At 48.9% G+C, this 23,814-nt stretch overlaps 1 protein-coding gene across 10 annotated transcripts in view; it reads left to right on the forward strand.

The window, feature by feature from the left end:
- Positions 1 to 23,814, forward strand: part of Ppp2r5c (protein phosphatase 2 regulatory subunit B'gamma) — a 132,017-nt gene that overhangs the window by 99,535 nt on the left and 8,668 nt on the right. For 5 of the 10 annotated variants that reach the window (XM_047539856.1, XM_047539857.1, XM_047539860.1 and 2 more), the window contains 8 exons: positions 3,916 to 3,975; positions 5,441 to 5,549; positions 6,609 to 6,662; positions 12,506 to 12,676; positions 14,940 to 15,067; positions 17,583 to 17,684; positions 19,215 to 19,287; positions 23,672 to 23,788. In XM_047539856.1, coding sequence (XP_047395812.1) covers positions 3,916 to 3,975; positions 5,441 to 5,549; positions 6,609 to 6,662; positions 12,506 to 12,676; positions 14,940 to 15,067; positions 17,583 to 17,684; positions 19,215 to 19,287; positions 23,672 to 23,788 — 814 coding nt within the window. Of the gene's footprint in view, positions 1 to 3,915; positions 3,976 to 5,440; positions 5,550 to 6,608; positions 6,663 to 12,505; positions 12,677 to 14,939; positions 15,068 to 17,582; positions 17,685 to 19,214; positions 19,288 to 20,321; positions 20,355 to 23,671; positions 23,795 to 23,814 lie in introns of those variants that run through there. The other 5 variants (XM_047539866.1, XM_047539865.1, XM_047539858.1 and 2 more) reach the window with 3 other exon arrangements.

Below are 23,814 nucleotides of genomic sequence, written 5' to 3' on the forward strand. Positions count from 1 at the left end.
TGGTAGAGCACTCGCCTAGCAGGCATGAGGCCCTGGGTTAGATCCTCAGCACCACAGAAACAAAACAAAGGCATCGTGTCCATCTACAACTAAAAATAACTTTTACAAAATACTTAGCATATTCAAAGTCATTACACACTGACTTAGTTCTTTTCTCACCAAAGGGTCAGTTCTAGAGTCTAGTATTTTTGTGTTTTTTTCCTCTGAGTGATCTTTTCTGTAAATTATTTTGGTGTAGATAATCAAAAGCAAACATGTTATTTAGATTCTATAATTTACTTGATCCTTCATTATTTCACGTGAGAAAAAAGTCAAAAGCTCTTGAGAGATATATTCAACTTACCTAAGTTTGTCGTGCAGGTTAAGCATCCCTAATCTGAAGTCTACACACCAAACTTCAAAACTTTTTGAGCCAGATACAGTGGCACACGCTTGTAATCCCCAGCAGCTCCAGAGTCTGAGGCAGGAGGATGGCAAGTTCAAGGCCAGCCTCAGCAACTCACAGCAACTTATGAGGCCCTAAGCAACTTAACAAAACCCTGTCTCAAAATGTACAAAGGGCTGGGATGTGGCTTGGTGGAAAAGCACCCCTGGGTTCAGTCCCTGGTACCAAAAAAAAAAAAAACCTTTCTGAGCACTGACGTGATGCCGCAGGCGGAAAACTCACTCCTGACCTCACGTGCAGGTCACAGTCAAGGTGCAAGCATGGCGTGGCCAGGTGTGGCAGTGCACTCCTGTGGTCTCCCTCCTTGGGAGGCTGAAGCAGGAGGATCACTGGAGCCCAGGAGTTCAGGGCATCTCAGTGAGATATTGTCCCCCCCCCAAAAAAAATTCTTTTAGTGAAGCATTGTATAAAATTACTTTGAGGCGATGTATAAAAGGTGCGCATGAAGCATAAGTGAATTTCAGGTTTCAGCTTGGGTCCTGTCCCAAGATCGTTCACTTTATGCATATGCAAATGTCCTAAAAGCTGGAAAAAGTTCGACATTCAAAACTGTTTCAGGTAAGGGATTCTCAACGTATACAACTATCTCTTATAAGAAAAGTATTTCAAACCTATTTTGTTCAACTTCTTGAAAATGTTAATATAACCAGGAATGGTGGTACATGTTATCCCAGCAGCTCTAGATCCTAAGGCAGGAGGATGGCAAGTTCAAAGCCAGCCTCTGCAACTTAGCAAGGCCCTAGGCAACATAGGGAGACCTGTCTCAGAATGAAATATAAAAAGGTCTGGGATGTGATTCAGTGGTTAAGCACTGAACTCAATCCCTCGTTACACCCCCTCAAAGAAAAAAGGAAATGTTAATATCAGTTCGTAGTCAGTTTGCTCTAGACAACTTGACGCTCTGCTTGGCAGAAGGTGGAACCTGAGGGTCAGTGGGCAGGGCGGATAGGGGCTCCTCTCCTTAGCTGCCCCACAGCCTTGTGGCTGAGTCACCACCTGTCATCCTCACAGTGCTGCCACCTGAACTGGGCTCAGCAGGACCGCTGTGCTCCAGGGGCATCTGCTGGGGCTGCAATGTCCGAGGTGGCTCCTCACTCACGTCTGGTGGCTCTGCAGGAATGGCCAGCACAGCAGGGGCTGCTGCACATCTCTGTCCACGGGCCTCTCTGGGTGACCTGCTTGAGCTTGCCACAGCTGCTGTCAGGAGGAAAGATGCGGAAGCTGCCGGTTTGGTACAGGCTTGTCCCAGCACTGGTGTGAGGTCCATCTGCCCTGTGTGTCAGGAGGTGGTCACGGACAGCCCAGACTGACAGGAGGGGAAGCAGCCACCTCTTCCTGGGAGGCAGGAGGAGAGGAAGTGGTGCTGTCCATCTTGGAGACCTCTCCACAAGCAAGTTTCTGCCTGGATCTCAGAATCTGCTCAAGAATGAGAAGCTCCCCAACTTGCTCCAAATGGAGCTCTGTCTTCTCTCCCATTTTGTCTCCTCTGGAAAAGTAAGGAAGAGAACTAGCTTCATTTTCTCTTTCTTACATCCACTTCAAGTTTAGTTTAAAGTAATTAGAAATTAAGAATTGTTTAATAAGAATATAGTAATGTCAGCAGAGTGTGGCAGCACATACCTGTAATCTCAGCAATTTAGCAAGACACTGTCTCAAAATAAAATGACCAAGGATGTAGCTTGGTGGTAGAGCACCCTTGAGTTCAATCCCCAGCACCCCCCCCAAAAAAAAGTAATGCTGGTTTTGGAAAGCCAGACGGCTTAGGGCTGAGCCCACTCCCATGTGAATGGTGAGGTCGGGGAGACGACCAGAAGAGGCACCCAAGGGGGTCCCCTACCCCTGGCTCAGCTCCCAGAGTGAGCTGCAGCTGCATGGCCATGCTTGCAGAACTTTAGTCTCGTGCATTTAAACCATTTCAAGTATTTCAAATAAAATAAGAGGCAAAGGGCAGCCTTCAGGTTGCGTGTTAGAAATTGTGCGTGTCCACAGGGACGCCTGCAGAAGGCACACGTCTGCTTGGTGGCAGTGCCTGCCCTCAGAGCAGGAGCTGGAAGGAGGGGAAAGGCAGATGTGACTGGAACACTCCAGTGTCGCCTCCTGAGCGGGGTCGAGGGTCTTTCAGTGCCCACTTGCTGTGCTTTCAGTCCACGGGCAAGTGCATCTTCCTGCTTCTGTGTCTGGCTGCCCAGGGGTCCTGTTGCTGCTGGGATTGGAGCTCAGTCTGCCTTCTTGCCTGTCGCCCCGACTCCCAGACCTGCATTCTTTCCCACTCCACACCCCATCTTCCTGAATATCTCAGAAACCTTCCTGTGGGACTCAGGTCAGGCCCCACCCCTCGGAGAATCCTGGCCCTCTGGGAATGCAGGAACATCAAGAACTCTCGTCAGGCAGATTTCACATCTCTGGGTGTTTGTTCTCCACCTTAAGGTCTCTAGTCCCTTTGTTTCAAAGAAGAACAGTGAAATTTCAAATTCAAATTATTTTAATCTTCATGAATTTATTTTTGGCTTAAAGCTGTTTCTGAATGAAAGGTTTTATCTGCTAGGCAGGAACCTTTTCAATACCTCTTGCTTCAAACCAAATCCTGTGCACGCATTGGTGTAAAGCTTGCTGGGTGAGCCTGGGTCGGGGCAGCAGTAGGCCTTTTGCTCCTGTGGGAGCAGAGAACATTTTCCTTTTCCTTCTCCCTGTTCCCAGTTCATTCAGCAGATTTAAGTGTCAAACAGATGCCAAGATGGTCCCAGCACTGAGAGCACAGTGACTAGAAGTCCTGTCCTGCCTGGAGGGAGACGCTGAGGAGGCTGGGGCACGTGGGCCAGGAGCCCTGCCAGAGGCACACACAGGGAGCACGACAGAAGGGACCCGGGGCCGCAGCAGACCCCAGGGACACTGGTGCTCTGAAACACTGCCTTCGAAGCAGCCAAGAGGACGTGCAGGATGCCAGCAGGGAAGCAGACAATGTGGTCCAAGAGCCACCCGGAAGAGCTTCTGCCCATTGTGGGGACTGTGCCGAGTAATAGAGACTGTAAAAGTGACAAGAAATCACCTGTTGAAGTGCAGCAGAATTTACAATGGATTAATGAGTGGACAGGTAGAAGGCTGGATAGGTGTCGGTGTGACAGGCTCATCATGGACAACTAGACCTGGGTAGTTGAAACATAGGTGGTCCCTGTGAAGTTTTGAGCTTTTCTGCACATTTGAAATTTCTCAAAATGAAATATTGGGGAGAAATCTGAGCAAGAAGAGCCTTTGTCTTCAAGACACTGACTCTCTAGGCTTTGCAAAGCTGCTTGGCGTCTTGAAGGGCATCTTGGGCAGGGAGCAACTGCCCCCGGAAGGTTCTCACAGGTGCACGAGCCTCTAGCTACCTGGCTTCCTGGCTTCCTCCCGCAAGCTTTGTCTGAGAGGATTTTAGTCTTTCCAGCTGTTACTTTAGGGTCTGATTCTAACTGACAAATTGTTTTTTCTAGATTTATTTATGAAACAGAGCATCACAATGGCATAGCAGAATTACTGGAAATATTGGGAAGGTAAGTTTCTGTGACTGGCAGCAAAGGATGGAGGGTGGAATGCACGCCAGAATGATCAACTCACTGAGCTCCGCCAGGCAGCGTGGCACTTTCTAAAAGAACAGAAGTGGAGCCTGTGAGCTCGTGGGTTAGAGCACACCAGGTAGAGGCTCCGTCTGGACTTTTGGTCTTGTCCAGGTCCCACTCCATACACCTCAGTGTCATTACTGTGACACTGGGACTTCGTTTCCTCAAGAGCAGTGTTAAAAATAGTTACCTGAGGTTTATGTCAGATGCTCATTAGAAGAGTAGATGTACACTTGGGGTATTGCATGTTAATGTTCATGCTAACATCTCAGATTGCTTTGACTTTGTGGATTTTTCACATGTGTACCTGTAAAATAATTGCCATCTCAACTTTTCATCATCTTAATCCAGGTAAAGTTCTCACTTACTATCATTCTTTTAAAATCTGTAGACTGTATATTTTATATTAGGCCCCCAAACCCACTATTCCCAGAATTCCTCAGGGTTCCAGAGTAAATGGCTTGGGAGTGCTTTTCCACGCTGCCTCCTGTTCCGTGTGCAGGAGCAGCTTGGGGTTTGAGGCACCTGCAGTGAAGAAGCCTGTTCTCGTACTGAGTCTAGTGGTTCCCTGCAGCATCTGAACACAGGCTCTTTTCTCACAGACACTGTTGTCTGGTCCCGAGCAAGAGTTCTGAGAAAAGCTTTGCTTCTGTTTTAGATGTGGAGGTCAGTGTTCACAGGCCGGGCGGGTCTCTCAGTGCAGTACAGTGTGGTTGAGGAATGCCCCTTCCCAGTTGCAGGACCAGGGACAGGTTGCTCTTCAGGTGGGAAGGATGTCACGTCCCCCTCAGTTGCCGCAGGGGGTGTGCGTGCTGCCAGGTGCCCACTGCAGCCTGAGCTCGTGGGTCGTGGAGGAGCACGTGAGGATTGCCATCACTGCCCTGTAGCTCTCATTGATCTGCACTTGCCTAATTAAACTAGTCCATGCTCGAGACAAAGACTTGAGTCTGGAGGTCCTTTGCCCTTTGCTTACACGGGCAGCTTTCTGCCTGGTTGTTGACCAGCACCTGCTGTGCGCACGCCTGGATTCTGTGGCCAGCACTGGAATGAGCCTGGATATTCTAGGTACCCAGGAATGCCTACCCAAAAGATGAATGCAGCCAGAAGGGCTGGGCCCCTTCAGCTGGGCAGACTTCCTGCCCCCAGGACCCCTGTGATACAGCCAGTTCCCTGCTCTGAGCCATACCCTATAAACCCCAAACTTTATCATTACCTTGCAGTCACAAGGATAAAAATGGTTATGCTTCCTCAGAGATATTTATTTTTTCTACTGATTCATCCTTTTCTGAAATATGTATTGTGCCTACTAGGTTTTCATGCTAGAAGGAAAAAACACAATGTTTGATTGTAATCTGAAATTTATAAATATTCAGACTTTGAATAAACTCTTTCTTAACAGTATAATTAATGGATTTGCCTTACCACTAAAAGAAGAGCACAAGATCTTCCTATTGAAGGTGTTGCTACCTTTGCACAAAGTGAAATCTCTCAGTGTCTACCATCCGCAGGTGAGGGGGCGGGAGTGAAGGCATGCCAGCCTCGGGACCCAGGGGACCCAGGGGACCCAGGGCAGGGATCAGCCTGTTCCCAGGGCGCGTTTTCTTTCTCACATCACTACCTTCTGTAACAAGGTCCTGCATAATTGAATAAGGAATAAAGAGAGATTCCTTTTGAGTAATTCAGGAAAATCTCTGAAACACAGAATTGTGTGATTCACTTTTAGCATAGAAAAAAGAAGTGACCGCCTCTGTGAGAACAGTCAAGAAGGACTACCAGAAGAAAGCTTTCCGCAGCGTGATTTGAAATCTGGTACCTTCAAGACAAAAGCCTGTTAGCCCCAGACAGTGAAATGACCTGTAACAAAGTCTAGTAAAACAAAAAAGACTGGTTTCTAAAAAAAGGTCTGACCAGAGGGGTGCTAAGAGATCAGCCAGCAAGCGGTTCCATCTGGTCAGGTGGCTCTGCTGACCTGGGAGATGGGCCTCCCGCGTGCTGTGTCCTCAGTGCTGATGGTTCAGGAGGGCTGCCCTCATGCATGTTCATCTCTAGCTGTCACAGGGCCAAGCAGGATTGCCATTGTTACTTTCTCCAATTGATTGCTATTAACTGGTAATATTTTTATGTTCAGTTTGTTGTATTAATTGTACAAAAGGAATTAATAGTTCAGAGTTAAGGTGGAACCAGATTTTAATTTGTTCCCAGCTGTTTGATTCCTTGTTCATGCTAATCTCCAAAAGGACCCCAAGGCAAACCCATCGTGCTGGGTCACGTTGGTGGGTAGGTGGGTAGTCTAAAAGGTGCTTCCCACCACCACCACCCCTTTTTCTTTTTCTTTTTTTTTTTTTTTTTTCTCTTTTAGCTTGCAGATCATCACCAACTAATTGGGAAAGAATTACCTGCTGAGCAGTGGTCCTGGGGTGCCTCCCTTAGCCTCCCCTAGTGCCTTGGGGTGGGTGGCACCCTGCAGCAGCAGCACAGTCGCTTCAGGCCAGCTGCCAGAGGAGGGTGTTGAGTGGGGGTGTTTCCCTGCTGCAGCCAAGTGCTCACTCTCTCCCATCCCTTTTCAGCTGGCGTATTGTGTCGTGCAGTTTCTAGAGAAGGACAGCACCCTCACTGAACCAGTAAGTGCTCCCTCGGCCCCGGCCGCCTGCGGGCTCACCTCCTGACCTCGCAGCACATCTGCCTCACCGGCTTGCCAGTCACGCAGCTTTCCTGTCTTAAATCGCAGTACTAACCTACAGGCTGGTTTCATTCAAGTGTGAAGGTTTTCAGGGTGCGGTGATGCGCACGGCGAGGTCCTCTGCCGCATGATTCTTTCACGTGCTGAGCTGCCCCTGCCCACGCCGTACTTCACGCCCACGAGGGCAGAGTGCGGAGCAGCTGCAGCCCCCCGCCGTGGGTGCTCCAGATCTTCACATCTGTGTAGATTGACAGCATGTCCCCACAACCAGTTGGAGGAGGCTTAGTGAGGATGTGAAGTGCTTGTTTTACAGAAGAGGCTGTATTGTCCTGAAGATTCTGTGAGCTTTGAATCACAGCTCAGTGTTAGATGGCTACCATTCAGTTCTGGATTTCTCATTTTCATGGCATTTTATCTTCATTAAGAAATTAAAAAGGATATTGTAGTCAAGATTAACCAAGTCAGGCTTGTCAGATGACAGTTTAAGGATTTGACACAGCTTTATTAAGATGTAATTCACATACCATACAATGCACCTATTAAAAGTATGAATCACTGATTTCCAGGGTAGTAAGAGACACTTCTGCAGCATGGAATCTGCCTTCATAACCATTCCACGCGTAGAGCTCAGGGTCGGCATGAACCATTCCACGCCTAGAGCTCAGGGTTGGCCTTAACTGTTCCACACGTAGAGCTCAGGGTCGGCATGAACCATTCCACGCATAGAGCTCAGGGTCGGCATGAACCATTCCATGCGTAGAGCTCAGGGTCGGCATGAACCATTCCACGCGTAGAGCTCAGGGTCGGCATGAACCATTCCATGCGTAGAGCTCAGGGTCGGCATGAACCATTCCACGCGTAGAGCTCAGGGTCGGCATGAACCATTCCACGCGAAGAGCTCAGGGTCGGCATGAACCATTCCACGCGTAGAGCTCAGGGTCGGCGAGCCTTGTGCAGCTCACCAGTGGGTTTCCAGGACTTCCAAACAGGAACTGTGCCCCCATTTAGTGATGGCTTCCTGCCCCTCCGCAGCACCTGCTCCTCGTATCTCTCTGCCTGAACCTGACTACTCTGGGTTCCTCGTGAACGTGGACTCCTACAGTCCTCCTCTCACGTGGTATAATGCCTCAAGGCTTCACCCATCTTGTATCAGAACATCACTCCTGGCTGTGGCTGCGTAATACTCTGTTGTTTGCACAGACCACATTTTGCTCATTTGTCCATCAGTAAACACTGGTGGCCCATTTCTGGCTGTTGTGAACAATGCCGCTGTGAACAGGGTGTAGCCTCTCTGCTCCAGCCCTACTTTCGGTTCCTCAGAGTGTGCTCCAGGGTGGGACTGCTGGTTGCATGGGGACTGTCTCCTGAGCTTCCTGAGGCTCCGTTCTGCGCTCGAGCTAGCGGCTGTGGAAGCAGCATGCCCAGGGTGCCGCTGGACGTCCTCGCCAGTGCTTGTTTTCCTTCCCTTTCTGACTGTCACCCACCTTCGTGCTGGGCTGTCAGTTCACATTCCTCTTAGCATCTCTGGAGAAATGACTGTTTAAAAACTGAGTTGTTCTTCATCATTGAATAGCAGAGTAAGGAGTGTCAGGTGCCACTTTAAACATTTGAGTCCTCTTTTTAAAACACTGCTGTTAGATTAGAAAATGTAGATATTGCAGTTCCTGAGTCCTTAGTCCCGTTAGCTGTTCTTCAGTCTCCTTGTGAGATCGTAGTCCTTCTAATCAAAGTGAGTGAGAAATACTCAGGGACTTCCCACGTTACCCTGGCCTCTCACTGCTGCCTTTCTGTCACTAAGTCCTGAGTATAGACCCCTGCACCCCAGCCTCCCAGGAGGTCTAGGAAAAGCTCTCATTCTGCAGATTTCAGAGGCAACAGGCTGCAGCAGCTCTCACTTGTGCCCTGTCCTGGCCCTCGTCTGCCCTGGTCTCCAGACTCCTCTGCCTCCACTCTGAGATTCAGGAAGACCCCAAGGAATATACTAGATCATATCAGACTTCGGCAACAAGCATGGTTAAGATCCTTAGTCAAATTTTCTGTGAGGATGTGTTAATTTTATCCTCTTCACTGCAATCATGCAATCATGTTTACGTAAAGAAAAGAAAAAGAATGTTATTAATTTTAAAAAGCCGGTGGGTAGAACGCTTGCCTAGCATGTGCCAAGGGCCTGTTGCGTGCTGTTTGATCGCCCTGGGGTGGGGGGCCTACGGTATTTTCCCCCTGGTTACTGTCCTAAACCCCCATCTATTTGATGCCCTTCCTGAAGAAAGTAACATGCGAAGAAGCCCCACCAGCCCCACCCCCCATCCTTCTGTTCAAACTAGAGGGAAGGAAAGGCATAGGAGACAGAAGTACACAGAGTGCTGTGATTTTTCTTTGTACACCTTTCTCATACTCTTCGATAGCTAAAGAACTCACCAAATGTCTCACCTCGTCTACTGTAGACTGAAACTTCTCCCCCATCACCTCCCACAGCACCTGCCTGCCAGCCACTGTGGTCTGAGGTTCTGGCAGTGGAGCTGGCTGTGCAGGCTCTGTCCTGTCCCCCCACCTGGGAGCATGTGCAAGCTGATGATGTCTGTGAATGCTTTTATCCCACTAATGTAGGAAGCAGGGCGAGACTCAACTGCAGTTGTCTTGAGGGCAGGAGCCCATGCAGCCTTGTCTGCAAGCTGCAGGTTCCAGCTCTGACTCGGCACCTGCACAGACAGCCACAGACCCACAGGCCCCGTCCCGGTGTGTCCACCCAGGACCGTCTCGTTTCTTAGTTCTATGCACAGATGACGTAGCAGTACGCTTCTGGCTACATAAAGCAGATTTAGTTTTCTGTATATTAAAAACATTCAGACCCTCATGTCACTAAATTTCTTCCTTCGAAGTTAATGTTTTAGGAAAGTGCAAAGGCCATTCTGTCACACTTCAGCAGTGGAAGCTTATCAGGAATACAGTCTAGTTGTAGACTCACAAAGGTGTGAGCCATGTTTCCAGGCTCAAGAGTACTTTTTTGAAGTATGATCCACTGTAAGACTACAGTTTTATAAAGGACATTTGTCCTGTTCGTAACCTGTACTCATTGTTTTTTCATTTGCACATGGTGTACCATGCTCACAAGCTTCTGGACACATTAAACATATTTATTGTTGTAAGAAAAAAGGCTCATCAGAGAGTTTACAGACAAGAATTGTGTCTGTTTTCACCCACCTCCTAGCCATCTCTGGGGAATCGGCCGTTTCATGTATCATGCACTGTTTAAAAACTGAGTTGTTCTTCATTATTGAATAGCAAAGTAAGGAGTGTTAGGCCAGCTAATCGAATTTTACCGCATGGCCTGGTGTAGCTTTCTCCTGGCTGCCCCAGGACAGTGAGCTTCCTAGGGCTTGAGGTCATGCCCGCTGGCATGCCCACCAGGGCTGCTCACCCTCCAGGGAGCAGGCAGTGCATTGGGTTTCCAAGGAAACTCTGTGCCCAGAGCTGCAGGCAAGCAGCCTGTGGCCACGGTTGTTCTCCAGGATCAGCAGCCCCTGAGCAGACTCCTCATCTGCAAAGTCCCACCGTGCTCAGGAGCAGCTGAGATGACTGGGCACTGATCTCAGGAGTTTCAGGTAGCAGGAAGAATAAGTCCAGGGCATGAACCTGATCCTAGAAGTACTACCTTTTCTAGTGAAATAAATAGCTAAATCAGTTGTTTTGTATGACTCAAAAATTAACGTACTCCTCCTAATAACATTCTATTGACAGATGTAAAGAAGTGGGAGGTTCATGAGGTGATTTGCAATTGTGGGATTCCACAACAATTCCACTGTGCAGAATAGGTACTTAATAAATGTCTACTAAACTATTTCAAGCTGCAAGTAGAAGGTAAATGATTAAATGATGCACTTGTAGAAAAAACTCCTTTTAAAGACAGTTGTTTTGTGGATTTTTATGTCAGATTTCAAAACTAGGAGCACTTTTTTTTTTTTAGTGCTGGGCATGGAACCCAGGGCCTTGTGCATGCTAGGCAAGCACTCTACCCTGAGCTATAAACTCAGAGCAAGGAGCACTTTTTAAATAAAGACTGGAGGGCCGGGATATAGCTCAGTTGGTAGAGTACTTGCCTCGCAAGCCCAGGGCTCTGAGTTCAATCCCCAGCACCATAAAAAAAAAAAAAAAAAAAAGACTGGAGTTTCATGAAATTAATATTATAAAAGATTGCCCAGGAACCCAAATGCTAAAAGCATCAGACAGAATTATTCTGGGTGACTGCTGCGGTGCACATCTGTAATCTCAGGAACTCAGGAGGTGGAACCAGGAGGATCCTAGAAGGATCACAAGTTCACGGCCAGCCTCAGCAACTTAGCAAGACACTGTCTCAAATAAAACTTTAGAAATAGGTCCAAGGATATGGCTCAGTGATAGAGTTCCTTCAGTTTCAGTCCCTAGCACCATTAAAAAAAAAAAAAAAAAAAAAACTAACTGGATGTGTTTTAAATGCCTACCGTGTTTTCTGACCACTGTAGTAGTGGACTGGCTGGCTCAGCATTGAGTGGGTATGATCTGCCAAGCTGGGAACGACGCGTCAGTGAGAACCATGAGCCAGTCCCAGAGAGCCAGCATGCAGTGAGTCCCCCACAGTCCTGGTCCTGCACGGGAGCTGAGGCAGCGGCTCCCTCAGAGTGATCAGTGTGCTTGTGCAACTGTATGTGCAAGGTGCATGCATGCATGCATACTTACAGGTACTTACGTCTACTGCCTGTTGGACATCATCTTCCCTTTTTAGAAGTAAGATAGCTAAACTCCAGAAATATTGTTAATCTGCATTGAGTCCAATTCAGTACTTTCTACTGGTCTGATTATGGTAGGACATTTGGGAAATACAGAAATGAAAGAAAGGTGAAGCACACCTATCATTCCTCAGGAGGCTGAGACAGGAGGATCCCAAGTTCAAGGCCAGCCTGGGCAACTTAGCAAGACCCTGACTCAAAATAAAAAAATAAAAGGATCTGGGGATGTAGCTCAGTGGTAGAGTGCCCCTGGGTTCAATTCCCAGTGCCACAAAAAGAAAGGGAGAGAGGGAAAGAAATGAGAAGAAGGAAGAAAAGATTGCCCACAGAAACCCTTTCTAGCTGTCTGACTTGAGCGAGGAACAACTTTCACAGGAAACCCTGTGGTCTGGTTGGATGTGGCTCACGGAGCCTGGCAGCACAAACACTCAATGGTGAGGTTCCAGGCCAGAGCCACTATTGCCACATGCTCCTGCTGGCCAAGGGCCCACAGGCATGCAGTGGAGCCAGTGAGGACCCTGCCCAGGTCGCCATGGCACCCCAGGTGAGTTAGCATCTGCTTGGCTCACTTTGCATTTTTGATGTATTTCAACACAGTTACAAACTGTTATACATGCACACATATGTGCATGTGTATAAATACATCAAATGTTCAGTTAATTTGAGAAGTGGATTGAACATGCGTGAACACATCACGGCAATTTTGGATCTGGCCACTTCCACCCCAGAATGCACAGGTGAAGGCTCTGTCCACTGGTCTTACTTTGACTGAATTTTCCTAACTGCTAGGGAATTTTGTTTGTTTTGTTTTGCATCTTTTTTTATTATTATTAAAGGAACTGTCTACCTGTTTATCAAATTATAAAACACCATGTGCAAATTAACAAATCTAGTGGTCCCACCAGAAGCCAGGACCAGCTCTTGGCTGCTCTGCAGTAAGGGCACCTGACTAGACACAGATGCTTCCTGCAACAGGGAGGTAGCTTGGTGGGCATCACTTCCTGTGCCCTTTCTTTTTTAGGTGGTAATGGCACTTCTCAAATACTGGCCAAAGACTCACAGTCCAAAAGAAGTAATGTTCTTGAATGAATTAGAAGAAATCTTAGATGTCATTGAACCCTCAGAATTTGTGAAGATCATGGAGCCTCTCTTCCGGCAGTTAGCCAAGTGCGTTTCCAGCCCACACTTCCAGGTATGTGGGATTGGGAGAAGGATAATTAGATGATTTCAGGTGTTACTTTTGGAAATAAAAGTTTTCGGCATATAACTATGGTTTGCTTCTGGTATGATTTTAAGGTAAAATTCCAAGTTTTTACTTTAATCATACTTCAAAATAAGATGGAGAAACTTTATTTCTAAAAACTATACTCTAGAACCTTGTCCTCACTACTGAAAGCATTTTTCTCAACAAAACCTATGAAAAGCAACTTCTCTGTGAAACTGTCACCAGGCTCTGTCTGAGACCTCTGACCACCTGACCTTGTTTCCACAGCTGAGTGATCAGTAGTGATAGAGATGTGATGGTAAGAATCTCCACATCTGAAATTCTCTTCCCTTGTGACATTTCTCTTCCATTTCTGACATCATATAAATATGTCCTCCCTTACATTTAAAAAAACATTAATGTTCCTAGTCAGGAGTGGTGGTACACCCCTGTAGTCCTGGCAGCTTAGGAGGTTGAGGCAGGAGGATCGCAGGTTCAAGGCCAGGATGGACAACTTAGTGAGATCCTGTCTCAAAATAAAAAATAAAAGGGTAGAGTGCTTGCCTAACTTGGGTGATGGTCTGGGGTTTCATCCCTAGTACTGATAACAATAATAATAATAAATTGCTGGTGTTAAAAATTGAAGAATAATTCAAAGTTCAAGCCATTAAGTGTCTCAAGCTTCTACTTTCAAATTTAGACTTAAAATATTACCACAAATACATATATGGACATATGGGTGCTTTTTAAAACAAAGTATCCAACTCCTAAATAGGAATGATCTAGAAGCTTCTAATGCTGTCCTTATTCCTTTTTAAATTTGTGCTCTCTGTTCTCATACACTTTTCCCTTCCCTTCATCATATTCACCCCAATTCTGAAAAGATCACCCACCTCGCTTCTTCTGAGAAATGACCCTATTCTCGAGCCCACCTCAGGCCTCACCCGCCATGCCCTCAGCCTCCACCTGCACCACCACGCGTGATCCCAGAATCTCTAGGCTTTTGGTGACAGAAACACCATCTCAGCTTTGCGCCAAGCTTCTGAGGACTGCTACCAGATCTGCATGCTTGATGTGGTGTTGGCAAGTGGTAATGGAGGAGGACCGACTCTGCCTAGGGACACACGTGCCAAGATAGGGATGGGCCACATGTCCTGGTGGCTACCACACACTGACTCAGATGGTTCTGCAGAACGTGCCCAAGAGTGCCTGTCAACTACGGAGAGACGGCAAGTAGGGCAGAGACGCACACAGTTACAGGCCTAGGTGGAGATGTGGGTGCTCACACAGCCCTTCAGCTTTGTGTGCTGGAAGCTTTTAGTAACGAGTATTACTAAATGACAATAACGGGCCCTCCCACGGCTTCCCATCTCACCAGGGTGGGTCCTGGGATGCTACTCTGGGGTCTTGGCTCCCCGTTCCCCTTGCTGATTACTCCCCTGCTCCTCAGCCCTCACTCCCAGGACCTGTCCTCCCCCAGGGCCTGGCTCACATGTCACCTTCTGCATGCTGAAGTCCCACCCACAACCCACACGTCTGCCTTTCCCTGCTGTCTCTCTCCATGACTCACCATTTCTAGGAAATCAAATAATCACTGTCCTTTGTCTGTTCCCTACCAGAACATGAGCTCTGCAGAGGCAAGCATTTCTGCCCCGCTTCATCCTCTGCTGTGTGCTCAGTGCTGAACACATGTCACACAGGCTGGAGACTAAGAATGAGGGTGGGCGGGTAGGAGGGCAGGTAGATGATGTCTGGATGGATGGATAGAGCGATGAATGATGGGTAAGTGGATGGGTATACCGATGGATGATGTCTGGATGGATGGATAGAGGGATGAATGATGGGTAAGTGGATGGGTATACCGATGGATGATGGCTGGGTGGATGGATAGAGGGATGAATGATGGGTAAGTGGGTGGGTATACCGATGGATGATGGCTGGGTGGATGGATGGATGGATGAGTAGAATGAACTCATTTGCTTTATATCTGAGCATCTAGCCTAACATCTAACATAAGTGTCTACTGAATAAATGGAGATGTGAATAACAATATTCTTTATTTCTTCTAATAAGAAATTAACTGCTACATCGTTGTTGCAGGCTCTTCAAGGTTACAGTCTAGAACATTTTGAAATAATTAATTTCCTGATGCAGTATAATTTGTTACCCTATTTATAGGTTTAACGGTGAGGATATTTGCCTGCTGTGTTTGAGCATGAACACCAAGAACACTTCCACTCGTGTCTTTCAGGTGGCGGAGCGAGCGCTGTACTACTGGAATAATGAATACATTATGAGTTTAATTAGTGACAACGCAGCAAAGATTCTGCCCATCATGTTTCCATCTTTGTACCGCAACTCGAAGACCCATTGGAACAAGTAAGAAAGAATGGGGTCTCCCTCTTTCCTGGACGTTTTTAAATGTTTGTATTTTTCTTTTACTGCAATTAGAATTGAAATCTGAATTTTAATACCAGTTAAAAAATGATGTTGATTTCTTCCCAATTTTGAAGTGACATGGCCGTGTGAAGTGCAGGCCCTGTTTTGTGTCTTGCTTCCCTTACTCCTGTCTCTAGCCGGGGCAGAGGCCCTGTGTCTGCACCTGCTGGTTTCAGCCACAGCACCTCCTGGACACTTCCTGAGTGCCCCCAGGGGAGTTGAAGGTCACCACAGAGCTCTGGCTCAGTGCTGTCAGGACACAGGGGCCAACCTGCTGTGGGCACTGCCTGGAGGGCAAGAGGGAAGAGCAGGCAGCTTAAACACCCCTGAGGAACTGAGAATATTCACTTCTCTCCTTCATCTTTTCACTTAATGAGGGTGAAGAAATGGAGTCACCAGTGACAGACAGCCTTCTGAGACCTTAAAAGGAAACTATCCGCATAAGTGCTGCATTATGATTAATACTGAACTTAATATTCATGTTATTCAAATAAATGTGGGCACCAGAGTTTTTCTTTCTCCATCTTCTTTTCTTTGGATGTTATCATCGTTAATTAGAATTTAAGTCAGGGCCAGGCACAGTGGTGCACACCTGTAATCCCAGTGACTCACATGTACTGCTGTGATCCCAGCCACTCAGCAGACTGAGGCAGGAGGATTGCAACTTAGTGAGACCCTGTCTCAAAAATTAAAGGGGCCCGGGATCCAGCTCCAAGGTAGAACATACCTGGGTTCAATCCCCAGTACAAAAAAAAAGAAGAATTCTAAGTGTGAAGAGCAGAGCTGTGACGCCAAGACTTCCTGCTTGTCCTGTGGACAGGAAAGCACAGCTGAACGGGACTGCGCACTGCCCTGCAGTCCTCAGGCTGGTCAGCAGCTCCTGGCTCCAGCAGCCTCCTAACAGGCACTGTCTGCCATCCAGCCCTCTGTGGACCTCTGTCCTGCCCACTCGAGGCCCCAGGGCAGCAGGCATCCCTGCCTGTTTTCCTGCCTGGCGCTCTGGAGCAGCAGAGGCTGTCCAGGTGGTGAGCCGCGAACAGGCAGGTCAGAGGCAAGCATGCCTGCCGCGCTTGCTGACTGGCTACTCAACCTGGGCAAGGCGGATCTCCGGGTTCCTTGTCCGAAAAATAGCACACCATCACCCACCAGGTGGTCTGCATGTCGACGCATCCAGGGCTTTCTTGTATACACAACATACCTGGCCTGAAACCGGCCTCAGTGCCTGTCAGCACCTGCCGTGTACCTGTAGGTTTGACCAGGTGCTGACCTCCGGTTGTGGGAGCCATGGTGCTGAACACAAGGGTACCTTCCCCACTTTAGCACTCACCACACCCCCAGCCCTTTTTATTTTTATTTTGAAACTAGGCTCACTGAGTCACTGAGGCTGGCCTCAGAATTGGGAACCTCCTGCCTCTCAATCCCCTGGGTGGCAGCGTTCCTCATGCTGCCCAGCAGCATGGCGACTTCGGTGACCTTTACTCTGAGGCACTTAGGGTTTTACTGAGCACAGCAGGTGATGACAAAGCCCCACGAGTGGCCGTGCTCCTGCACACAAGTCAGTGCGTGTGGCATGATTCCAGAGCGCGACTGGTGAGCTGTCCTGCTGGTTGCTAGAGGAAGTGATTTCTAACACGATTGGCGTTTCATGATGAAGACTGAAAAGTGGCTGTGGTTTGGAGTTGGGTGCTCTTGGTTCTGTTTGCTTGCTTCTCGACAGCTGCTGTGTGCTGCTCACAGCAGCGTGGGTTGCAGGGCTCTGCTAGGCAGTTTTCCTGCTCTTCTCTCTCAGAGGCTCATGGTCGAGTTGCCTCAAGGCCCAGCATGGACTCAGGGACGGCTGGTCCCTCCTCCTCCATGCACATCGGGCCAGAGAGCTAAGCTTTGATGGAGTTGTTTTATGGTCTGCTTTCACATTATTTTTGGTTTTCTTTTGGTTTTTTTGTTGGTTTTGAGGTTTCTTTTTGTTTTGGTTTTTGTTTTGTTTTGTTATTTCGGGGGATTTTTGTGCAGTGCTTGGGATTGAACCCAGGGCCTCACACATACTAGGCAAGTGCTCTACCACTGAGCCACACTCCAGCTCCTGGCATAATTAAAATTATCCTCAGTGAATAAGATTGAAAGGAAACAGATATTTGTAGACAATAAGGTGTTTTCCTCTGTATTATTTTGTCTTCAATATATTTATTCAGGTTTCAATGTTTTTTATTCAGCTTCCAAGCGAGGTGGCATTTGGTTGCTGGTGGCCAGGGTGGTGGCCTGACTGGGGTCTACTAAGGACTCTAAGAAAAAGATGAGGGGATCAAAACTATCAGGCTTTTCATGTTAAAGACGAGGAAGATTGGGAAACGTAGGACTGTCGAAATACAGAACAGCCTGAGAAGTTTCAAAGAGGAAAAGCAGGAGGAAGACGGATCAAATGCAGCGTCTGAGTGTCACTGTGCCGTTTTCTCTGCAGGACAATACACGGCTTGATATACAATGCCCTGAAACTCTTCATGGAAATGAACCAAAAATTGTTTGATGACTGCACGCAACAGTTTAAAGCAGAGAAACTGAAGTAAGTTTTTCCTTTTGCAGGTTGCCACTTCCAGGGTTCTGTCCTTAATACTCAGTAAACCTTAATACTCAGTAAGAATCATTGTTCTGCTCCAAAAAGCTATTCTTAGCTTTCGATGAGAACTAGTCCTGTCATGTGTGGAAAGCAAACTAAAACTTAGTCATGGTGAGTTATTTTCAAGGAACACAGGTGTTAAAAAGTTGGCCGTCCTCCCTTCTGTTGCTAGTTTAGTCATCTTTGCAAAGATGAGGAGTCTAGCATTCAGGATGGCTATCAGGGACACGTGAAGGCTACCAGTGTGGTCCTGTATCATGCTTATAAGGCAGGAATTAGAACCACATCCCAAAAGGTTTATGAGAGGGAGCAAAAACCCACACTTCAGTATAGGTCTTTCTAATTTAACCATTCCATAAACGTGGGCATCCTCCGAAACTTTCTGTCCTTGACAAAATCAAGTTCTGCTTTTCTGCCTTTAAGAACTTCAGAGCCCACATCTGCCCAGGGACAACCTGGGTGACAAGGTGCTCTGTCCCTAGGTCAAGCTCGAAATTGCATGATTGATTAGTGATCAAAGTCACTCTGCAGAGCTGAGTGCAGACTTTTGGCAGATTTTATTCTTTGCTGGGCACTTAAAACTGGTGAAGGTGCATAAACTTTGAGTGTAATTCAAATTACAAAGTGTCTGTGTGGCCAGCTTATTCATTCTTTAGACAGATACGTCAGTAAACCCGTACTCCAGGCCCACTAAGCCAGTTTCTGACAATACACCCATGAACACAACAGATAAAATCGTCGGCATGACAGTTAATATTCTGCACAAGGGAAGCGAAAGAGAACAAAATACAAAATGGTGAAGTGTGAGACGTGTGAGAGGGCAGCAGAATCAGGGCACCACAACCATCCCCAGCCTCCCGCCATGGTGCTCCCTGTCTCGGGGCTGAAGCGTGTGCAGGTGAGAGGTTTCTGAGCCTCAGGGCTTCTGGTGGCACATTCCCTTCAGAGAACCAGCACTCTGAATGAGGCCTTAGCGCTCCTCCTCCGGTGCGGGTCCGCTGTCTCCCTCAAGCTCCTGTGATTATTTAACAGCAGAATTAGACAAGAAGCCAGGTCTCCTGGTGACCGTCAGTACCGGAATGCCAGCTCTTGCCAGCTTGCTTCCCTCCACTCTGATGGAGTCTGATTTTCAGTGAATGAGTAAGCTCCTCGTCAGCTGACTCGCTCCTGTGAAGAAGCTCCTACTCCCAAGAAGGAGAATGTGACATTTACTTGCATGAGTGTTCGAAGAATTTGAATCCTCAGACTTACTGAATTTTTAGCATTTTTACATTGTTTAGTCTTTTAAATCTCAACCAGTTTTCAATTTCGTCATTCACATTAAGTCCTCTTGAGCAGCACTGTGAGGCACGTGGACTAAGACCCCAAGTAACAAGGAGGAGAGCAGGCGTGGCGGGGTCTCCCTGCCTCCCTCCTGCCGCGGCTTCCCCTCAGTGTCATCGTCTCTAATACAAATGACGTTTTACTGTTTTTCAGAGAGAAGCTAAAGATGAAAGAGCGAGAAGAAGCATGGGTTAAAATAGAAAATCTAGCCAAAGCGAATCCCCAGGTACTAAAAAAGAGAGTGACATGAAGTATGGAGGGTGTTGCTTGAATGCCTGTCAGATAGGTAGGGCGTGGCCGGGCCGGCGCGGAGACGGGTCTCGCTGACATTGTACGTGGAAGTGTCGCAATAAAGGAATGATTTGCACCTTCGTAACCCTCCTCTTGTACACGTACTTATTTTGCCCATAAGGTTTTACCACAGAAATGACGTTTTCCTACTTCTTAAAGAAGATATCGATCTTATGAAACATGCTGTGGTAAAAAGAAAATCCAGGAGTGGTTTGCTTTCTCGTGTGTCATAGAGCAGTAGCTTCGACCATGTTTCCCTTTCTTTTTAATATTAAATCAATTCTAAAAGAGAGAAAATTCAATTCAAATAGATAAAGTGTGAAGGTGATGTCCTCTTTCCTGAACTTAGATTTCTGTAGGCTCAGTATTTTATTGTTGAAAATTAACCAAATTCTGCCTTTTAGCACTGACCCTCCTCCTGCCCCAGCCAGGGCAGTGCTCCGCAGGTCGAGGCCGTGGTGTCTTGGGGCCGCCTGCCCTTGGGCATCTCCGTCAGCCCCTGGCGGACTCCAGGGCTGCCCTGGTCTGGGAGGTGCTCACAGTCGTGCTCTCTGGGCTCTGCGTGCACTCGTCTAAGTGATTGGCAAGAGGCGGCTGTGAATGGTCCCCCTTGGCCTCTGCCTGTCTAAGTGACAGTGCCACTTAATGAAGATCCCTGGGAACTAGGAGGCCTTCTCCCCAGAGAAAATGCTTCATTAAACAATGTGATTCTTTTGGTGAGAAAGATACATAATCTTTATCTAAGTTGGGATGTGGGTTTTTAAATCGTTTGACATCAGATACAGGAATATGACGTTTGTGGTGTGTATTTTACCTATATAACAAGTTGACCTGTTTTCCCTCTGATAAAATTGTGATCAAGAGATGTAAACCGTGGGGACTGAATGACATTCTCAGGCCTATGTCCTTGATTCTACCTAAACCAGTAGCCAGCCTTTTTCTAACAGTTCTTTATCCACGTTCTTACAGACAAAGATGCTCTTTTGAGACTACTGTGAGAAACTTGATTGAGGTAGATAACTGTAGCTCTCTGCTTCAGCAAATAAATCTGTGTTCAAAGTGAGAGTAAGGAGGTCTGGGGCGAGTGGAGGTGGTTCAACCCTGCCCGGTGTGCCCCTGGGAGCCTCGCTGTGTGAAGAGCCCAGGCTGAAGGGGTGTGGACAGATTTCCACACTCTCGAAATAAGCAGCCTTGAAAACTTGTAAAAATATGTATAAATCAGAATATCTGATTTTTTTTTTTTTTTTTTTTTTTTTTTTTTTGCTTTACCTGGCGTATAGAAATAATGTATTGAACAAGCTGCATAAAACTTTTGTGTTGCAAATAAAGAGCCTGCGTGCTCCCCTGCAGTGCCCCAGGGAGGCCGGCCTTCGCTTCCCCGGTCTGCTCGGGTAGCTTGCTTACTCCCTCAGTCGCTGTGACACCCTGATGACCACTAACCCAGCTGAGTTTGGCCTTGGCACTCTGCTGACCTCCCTGCCCTCCGTCCTCACCCCCATCTCTGTGTGACCCATCGTGAGCCCCATGTGCATGCCTCAGCTCCGTGACATTGTCTCAAGTGGAAAATACTTCATGGGCAAAGACGTCAGAGCTGAACATACAGCCTCAGAGCTTGCTCTTCCTCCCTTGAGAGATGCCTTCCTAAACTCCGGTCGCTGCTTGCCTCACGGCTTAGTAGCAGTCTGTGGATGATCCGGTCTTATTTCTGTAACAAAGACGGTTGGGTTTTGAAGCTTGGTTTCCTTCTCGGATCTGCCTTGCTGGCTTCGCTTTCTGCAGGTAGATCCTGTCATTCACCCTGTGCTGGCTGACATCTGTTCAGAGTTCTCCCTGGTGCTCACCTCCAGTTTTCACAGACCAAGACTTTGTCCCCTCGGGCAACACGGAGCACCTGGCTGGCGGGTGCCCCCGGGGTTTCTACTGTTTTAGCAGTTGTGGTAGCTTCCCTGGGGTTTCCTAACTCACACAGGATCTAACTTTTGAAATCCTAAAACACTGAAGACTTCTGATTTAAACATGCTCCTCCCAAGCCCCCAGGAGGTCACATGCCATCTGACCACTCCCATCCTGGCTCTGGTGGGGGAATCGTGTAAGTGAAGAGCGTACTTCTGCAAATTTCAGGTGTAGCTGTGGGAGGGTCTGGGCTGGCCCCTCTGCTGGGAGACGCTCCTGTGGGGTCCTGGGGAAGACCAGCATTCCTGGGAAGAAGCATTTCCTGCGTGCCTGGTGGCACGTAGTGTGCTGTGAGCGTTGTGCAGCATCCCTGGGGCTCCTTTCCGTCCAATGCCAGGGAGGGCTGGCGCCTGCACCAAGCATGGTTGCTGGCATGTTCCATGGAAAGCACTGGCTGTTTTTCTCAGAGTGGCCACATACTGAAACGTTGGTTTAAATACAGTCCCTGGCACATCTCGAGACTGCTGCAGTGGTTTCTGCCTCTGTATCTCCCCACCTGGTGGTGACCCCCTTGAAGAAAGGTGGCGACTGCCAGGTACACAAAGCTGAGCACAGGACACAGCCCTGGCGTTGTGGAGGCTGAGGTGCGGCAGGGGAGCAGGGACACAGAGCATAACATGCTCTTGAGTGATGTGCTAGAGATGGTTGGCGTCTTCGGAGAGACGCTGAAGGAGGCAGGTGTGGACTGGCCACGGCTACAGGCCAGGGAACAGGAGCACACACAGGGAAGAGTAAGAGACCCACTGGCAGTGGCACCCGTGCCATGTCATCAGGGGAGGGCCAGGCAAAGCTGGGGAAGGAGCAGACTTGAAAGAGCCAGAAGGAGCAAAGCAGCCCAGGCGGACTGCCACTTTGGAAGCTCTTCTGGTGGGAACAGAAACAGGTTGCCAGGAGGAACCAGGCCCAGAGGGGCTCTTGGAGGAATGTGTGGAAAGGGCGCTGTAAGGCAGAACAGGTGACATGAAGGGCATAGGGTGTTGAGCGGACCAGGGACCTTTTGGTGTCGGAAGAAAGAATCTGAGCCCAGGACGAGGCTCCAGCAAGGGAGCTGCCCGTTTTCAAAGAATGTTGGACGGACACGGACAGCCTTGGGGCCCATAGGTGAGAGGAATAGATGTGAGGACCATGGATGAACAGGGAGGACTGGAGGTCGTGGGGTGTGAGATCCTCAAAAAGGATCAGAAACTGTCGTCCAGGTAGGCAGAGGACAGGGGGACCTAAGATAGGCCTCAGCAGGAGCAGAGAAGCCAGGTAGAACTGGTGTCACAGAAATGGGGGGGTGAGTCCCAGGGGTGACTGTTGGTGCCTCGTGCCGTAGGGAGCCCCAGCAGGACGAAGCCAGGACGTGGCATGGCATCCAGGAGGTAGCTGACAGCCCTGGTACCAACAGCTCCACTGGGGAGCCGAGGGCGGAGACTGGACTGTGTTGCGGCTGCGCCAAGCTGCACGGGCTAGAGGGCCCGCTGAGGCAGACAGGGTGAGGCTGGGACGCGGGAAGACAGTGGCCTGAGCTCACGCGCCCCTCCCTCTGCCTCTGAGACCATAGATGAGCTTCCGAGCCCCTCCTGCCCCGGTCCTTCCAGCAGCACGCATGTCACCTGTTACTTGGGCACCAGGGAAGCCTGAGCCTGGCCCCGCCTGCCACAGGCACACAGGCTGCCCGCTCCCGGCTCACAGGGAGGGCGGACACCACACACCACCACAGCCTCTGTCCAGGAAAGCTGGGAGCCTCTGGGCAGGGCAGGGCTAGAGCATCTCTGTAGCCACAACCTCCCGACCCACCCAGAACACCGAGGGGAGAGAAGGGAGCCGGGAGCGTGGGCCCTCCTGACCTTGGAGCGCCAGCCCTCCAGCAGCTCCCCGGCAGGCTGGCAGTGGAGAGGAGGTGCTGGGCTAACCAGGCTGTGTCTGTTTTGGTGCAAGAAAAACACTAGGGGAGAAGGTCTAGCTGATGTTAGGAAAAGCCAACAGAATGAGCCCAAGGGAGAGGGCTCAAGTCCCCTGCCCTGGGGTCATACAGGGAGGAGGACCCGAGGTGACCAGGCTGCACAGAGACAGGAAGTGAGGTGGTGTCGCCCCACGTGCCTGTGTGTGGTGGCTCATGTGGAATCAGCATCAGAGGCTGGAGGCCCAGGATGGGCTGGCCATCAGACACAGGAGACCCAGGAGGGGTATGGAAGTGACCTTGGGGCCGGCAGTAGGCCAGCCCTATGGCCTGGACCGCAGGAGGTTGAATGGCTTTGTGGTGTTCAGCAGGCCAGGGCCCCGGGGGAGGGCCGCAGGGGAGACGCGTCCCCTGCCAGGATGAGACCCTGGAGTGCAGAACCCAGCGCCTACAGAGAGTGACTCCGCACTTTGCATTGCAGTACGCAGTGTATAGTCAAGCCAGCACCGTGAGCATGCCGGTTGCCATGGAGACAGATGGGCCTGTGTTTGAAGATGTGCAGATGCTGAGAAAGACAGTGACCGAGGAGGCTCGTCAGGTAACAGTGCCCGAGCACTGAGCTCA

The sequence above is a fragment of the Sciurus carolinensis genome, chromosome 2, assembly GCF_902686445.1.
Source record: "Sciurus carolinensis chromosome 2, mSciCar1.2, whole genome shotgun sequence".
In the NCBI taxonomy this organism is placed as follows: Eukaryota; Metazoa; Chordata; class Mammalia; order Rodentia; family Sciuridae; genus Sciurus; species Sciurus carolinensis.